Raw genomic sequence first — 5,429 nt, forward strand, 5'->3', positions numbered from 1 at the left:
CACGCCCCGTTGTCCAGCATGAGTTTAAGCCACCAGGTGCGGGACTTGAACCGCGGTCGACTACATGGGAGTCCAGCGACATAGCCTTACGCTAACTGCTGGTCCCACCCTTTAGCCCGATTTTTAAAAATGAAAAAAAAAAAAAAATCCATCCAGCAGGTGACGCGGAAGTGAAGGGACTAGATCCCACATTAAAGATTTTGCAGTTGGAGTCTCAGACCCGGCAGCTTAAAGACCAGCCCCCGTGCATGTGTGCGCAGGTCCAAAATCCCAAGAGCAAAGTAGAGGAGAAGGGACTGCGGCCACGCCCTTTAGCCCGATTTTTAAAAATGAAAAAAAAAAAAAAATCCATCCAGCAGGTGACGCGGAAGTGAAGGGACTAGATCCCACATTAAAGATTTTGCAGTTGGAGTCTCAGACCCGGCAGCTTAAAGACCAGCCCCCGTGCATGTGTGCGCAGGTCCAAAATCCCAAGAGCAAAGTAGAGGAGAAGGGACTGCGGCCACGGCCCTGCGGAGTGACTTTCCCTCTCTCTAGCAAGCGCACGGCATCCTATAGCAAAAACTAAAAGGGGGACCAGCAGTTAGCGTAATGGCTATGTCGCTGGACTCCCACGTAGTCGACCGCAGTTCGCATCCCGGACCCGGTGGCTTAAAACTCACGCCGGGCGCGTGTGCGTGCATGCCCAAAATCCCGAGAGGAGAATGGAGGAGAAGGGATTGCGGTGTGGCCATCCCCCCGGGGGTGATTTCTCGCTTTCTGTCTCTCTGTCTCTCTCTGTCTGTCCGGTGAGTGCATGCACCCAATAGCGAAAATCTCTCCCCCTCCCGCCCCCAAAAAAACCCCCAAAACTAAAAGGAAACACAAAAGCAATCCCTCCCTCCCCCCAAAAAAGCAGCCCCAAGAATGTGGGACTAGTAGAATGGTCATTGTAGAGAAGAGGAAAAGGAGGTCCAGGGAGGTTACGACGTGACACCTGCCCTGGGTGACACAGCCAGGATGTGACACAGCCCAGACTGCACTTCTCGACTCTTTCCTCACGTGCTCACTGCTACCAGACATCAGATCTGGTCTGTCTCCCTCTTAAATGTGAGCTACCTGGGACCAGGACGCTTAATGTGTCACCCCGCACCGTGTCCCCAAGGCCGGGGAAGAGCCCCTGGGGATGGTGGGCGTTTCCTAGGTGTTTACTGACTAGATAAATAAATGAAGGGGGACAGAGAGAGCCTCGAGCCCTCTCTAGGTGGTTTCAAAGCCCTCTGCCCGTTCCTCCCTAGCCCAAACAGGTCTGGGGAAGTCTGACTCACGCATTTTTCGTGCCCTTCTGCCCACAGAACTCGCCTCGGCTGTCCGTGGGGTAGATCACCTTCCGAGGGTCCCCGTGGGTCCAGGCTGCAGAGGGATCCAGGGATGATCAGGTACCGTCGCTCCCCAGCACCTAGCCCTGCCCGTGCTGTGGAGGTTGAGGCTGCACCCCCCACACACCCTGGGGGGCCCCAATCCTGCCCCCTCGTCTACCCACCTATGATGCCCACAGCCACATAGCCCACGATGGCCAGGAAGAGGAAGACACAGCAGATGACATCCGTGCAGCCCCTGTGAGCAAAGAGGAGTGTCAGGGTCCATGCAGCCTTCCACACGGCCTCCACGCACACCCTGCCCACGTTTCACTGCTGTGCCCCAGGGCACCAGGCACTGGGTACATTTTCATACCTAATGCTGCCCTGTCCTTAAATCAGATTACAACAACCATCAACTCTCTTTTACTGGAGACTGCCCATTTCCCCACGTCTTTACCAGCAATAAGTATTAACATTTTTAACTTTTTTTTTGGAGAGGTTTTTGCTATAGGGTGTGTGCACTTGCCAGAAAGATAGAGAGACAGAGAGACAGAAAGTGAGAAATCACCTCCCCCGGGGGGATGGCCACGCCGCAATCCCTTCTCCTCCATTCTCCTCTCGGGATCTTGGGCACGCATGCACACGCACCCGGCGTGAGTTTAAGCCACCAAGTCCGAGACTCAAACCACAGTCAACTACATGGGAGTCCAGTGACATAGCCATCATGCCAACTGCTTGTCCCCAATTGTTTTTTTTATTTTAAACTGGTCTTTAAAGAATTATTTTATTTAGGTTTATTTTATTCATTGATTCATTGAATCATTTACTTATTTAAATTTGACCAAAGAGGGACAGAGTGAGAGAGAGAGGGAAAGTGAGAAAGCAAACCACCAGGTCCGGGACTCAAAACCGTGCTTGGCCATGTGTAAATCTAGTGCCCTTAACCACCATGCCACCTACTAGCCTCAAATTTTACACTGTTTTTATTATCATAGGTGAACTAGGAACACAGTAGAAGTTAAAACCATACAGGAGTGTTGGACCAGTCAGTTGGACAGTGTTTAAGGCAGCTGGATCCCACATGCCAACTATGTGGTTTGAATCCCAGACCTTGCAGCTTGAAAAATACACAGGGTGGGACCAGCAGTTGGCATAATGGCTACATCGCTGGACTCCCATGTCGTCGACCTCGGTTCAAGTCCCAGACCCTGTGGCTTAGTATGCATGCCCAAGATCCCCAGAGGAGAATGGAGGAGAAGGGATTGCGGAGTGGCCATTCCCCCGGGGAGGGGGGGGTTGCTTTCTGGCTTTCTGTTCTTCTCTCTCCGTCTTTCTGGGGAGTGCAGGTGCCCTACAACAAAAACCTCTCAAAAAAAAAAAAACATATATATTTAGATAAATACAACACTTGAGGAACACAGATACAGATGCACATTAAGGCAATTTCCTATTTCCCAATCTTTTTTTCATCTTTGTTAACCCGAAATAAGGAACCGCTGCAGTATTTCCTTATCACTTCAAAGCGCATTCCTTCAAAAGCGCATTCCTTTCCGCACCTTCTGGTAAGTTCACTGCCAGTACCAAATATTTCTCTTGCTATAAAATGATCTGTTGCATACCTGGCTTCTTGGAATGCATTTGGAAAGACTCTTTGTATATAAAGAAATGAGTCTTTTGGTCAAGCTGCAGTTATCAGGTTGCTGGAGAAGACATGGGGGGTGATGGGAGTGGGGTTGCTGGGGGACCTTCCCCCCTCATCCCCGCAGGAGCCCAGAGCTCTTACCTGTTGTAAATGGGTCCTTTGAAGGTGGGGTCATACTTCTGCGGTGTCCCTGAAAGTCAGTAAGATTAAGCTGAGTGGGCCAGAGGAGCCCAGGCAAGGCCGGGCTGCAAGACCCGGTCCCCCAGAGGCCCTGAGGGGTGTCTCTTCCAGGGCAGGAATAAAATTCCCAGCCCTTGTGGGTTTTCCGGAGCCAGGCCACCTCTGGGCGACCATGCCAGAGCCCCCAGTCTGTGCAGGCCAGAGCTTGGGACTGGAGGGCTGACCACATGTCAGTCACTTGGTGGCCCCCTCCTGGGAGAGGGCTGGAGGGGGTCAGGGGGTAACCAAGCGCAAAAGGGAGGTTTCCGGATTCTCCGGATTCTGGGGAGAGAGCTCCCGCAGGACACCCGGGCTGGAGCTGCACCAGAGGTGGGGGATTTGGAGAACTGGGTTGAGAGGTGCAGCCGGTAATGGTGGGGGGCTCTCGCCTGAGATCTGCAATTCTGCTTCCCTTTTTCTGTTCCCCCATCCCACCCCCGGGCCGGGGTCCTCCCGCTGTCCCCTGCACGTGGCCACCCCCAGAGGCAGGAGGGGACGCTCCCTACCGTGCTTCCCATAATAGTGCGGCTGCTCGCCCCCCATGCCGGCGCGCCCCCCGCCCCCGCGGGCACACCGCCCTCGCCGCGCCGGCCCAAGCCGGTCAGACCGGCCCCGCGCTGGGCGGCAGTCTCGGGACCAGGGACGGCCAGGGCCGGGCGGGGTGACAGCTGCCACCGCCACTCACCGGCCGGCCGGATTTAGCCCGCCCCGCCCCCGTCCCTACCCTGCACCGTGCACAAGTGCAAACTGAGGCTCCAGAGCTAGACCCCTGGTGGCGGGGCCCAGCCAACCCGCTGTGCAAGTCAGCTGCAAAAGGAGGAAAGCGGATGGGGCCGCGGTACAACGCGATGCTCGCGGAGACTAACCCAGATGGGAAGGTCCCAGGTTCAGATCCGGAGCCCTCCCTGACAACACCCTGGGCCTGGATTGAGGCCTGAAGATACCAGGGGGGAGGGGGCTGTCTCTCTCTGTCACTCTGTGTGCCTTTCTTTCTCCAGAAGTTTAAAAAAAAAAAAAAAAAGCTGGGGGCCAGCAAGTGGCATAGTGGTGAAGGCACTCCACTCCCACATGGCAAACCAGGGTTCCAGTCCCGGACCTGGCAGCTTGAAAAATCATACCAGGGGGACCAGCAGTTAGCGTAATGGCTATGTCGCTGGACTCCCATGTAGTCGACCGTGGTTGGAATCCCGGACCCAGTGTCTTAAACTCACACCGGGCGCGTGGGCGTGCGTGCCCAAGATCCCGAGAGGAGAATGGAGAAGGGATTGCGGTGTGGCCATCCCCCCTGGGAGGTGAGTTCTCATTTTCTATTTCTATGTCTCTCTCTGGTGGGCACACGTGTCCTATAGCAAAAACCTCCCCCCCCAAAAGAAAAGGGAAAAAAAAAAAAAAGAAAGAAAACCATACCAGGGGTGTGTGTGTGCCTGCGCCTAAAATCCCCGGGGGAGAATGGAGGAGAAGGGATTGCGGAGTGGCCACCCCAGTTCCTTCTCTGTCGTTCTATGGCTACACATGTGCCTAAAAACTAAAAACCAAGCTAACCAGACCAGCAGGTGGCATGGTCAGCTGCACATTTCAATCCCAGACCCAGTGTCTTCAAAATCATGCTGGAGACCAGCAGAAGGTATAATGGCTATGTTATGTCGATGGACTCACACCTGGCAAACAGGAGTTCGAGTCCTAGACCCGGTAGCTTGAACCTCACTCTGGGCACATGCACATGCATGCCCAAAGTTCCAAGAGGAGAGCGGAGAAGGGATTGCAATGTGGCCATCCTCCCTGGAGGGTGACTTCTTGCTTTCTGTCTGTGTCTCTGGCAAGCGCATGCGCCCTACAGAAAAAAATCTCTCTAAAAGAAAAAAAAAAAAAAATCACTCTGAGTATATGTGCATGCAGCCCAGAATCCCAAGAGAATGAAAAAGGGGTTGGGAGGACTGGCAGGTGGCATGGTGGTTGGGGCGGTGGACACTCTCACATGGCCGACCACAGTTCAAGTCCTGGACCTGGTGGCTTGCTTTCTCACTTTCCCTCTCTCTCTCTCTGTCTCTCTCTGGTCAAATTAAAAATAAAGAAAGAAAGAATTAAATCAATAATTTAAAAAAAAAATAAAAAGGAGAAGGGGAAAAATTTAAAAATTAAAGGGATTGGGTCATAGCCACCCCCTTTGAGGGTGATAGCTCACCTTCCCTTTCTGATTCTGGGGAGGAAAATTATTTATTTATTTATTT

The 5,429-nt window shown here is 53.3% G+C and overlaps 1 protein-coding gene across 4 annotated transcripts in view; it reads right to left on the reverse strand.

Annotated features, from left to right (window-relative positions):
* Positions 1-5,429, reverse strand: part of SLC44A2 (solute carrier family 44 member 2 (CTL2 blood group)) — a 42,395-nt gene that overhangs the window by 17,990 nt on the left and 18,976 nt on the right. For 2 of the 4 annotated variants that reach the window (XM_006161534.3, XM_006161533.2), the window contains exons 1-4: positions 3,708-3,770; positions 3,124-3,172; positions 1,523-1,596; positions 1,308-1,392 (exon numbers count right to left, since the gene is read on the reverse strand). In XM_006161534.3, the coding sequence (XP_006161596.1) occupies positions 1,308-1,392; positions 1,523-1,596; positions 3,124-3,172; positions 3,708-3,744 (245 nt within the window). In that variant the 5' untranslated portion in view covers positions 3,745-3,770. Of the gene's footprint in view, positions 1-1,307; positions 1,393-1,522; positions 1,597-3,123; positions 3,173-3,707; positions 3,771-5,429 lie in introns of those variants that run through there. The other 2 variants (XM_027765541.1, XM_014592860.2) reach the window with 1 other exon arrangement.

This window comes from Tupaia chinensis, unplaced genomic scaffold, assembly GCF_000334495.1.
Source record: "Tupaia chinensis unplaced genomic scaffold, TupChi_1.0 Scaffold138665_1, whole genome shotgun sequence".
In the NCBI taxonomy this organism is placed as follows: Eukaryota; Metazoa; Chordata; class Mammalia; order Scandentia; family Tupaiidae; genus Tupaia; species Tupaia belangeri.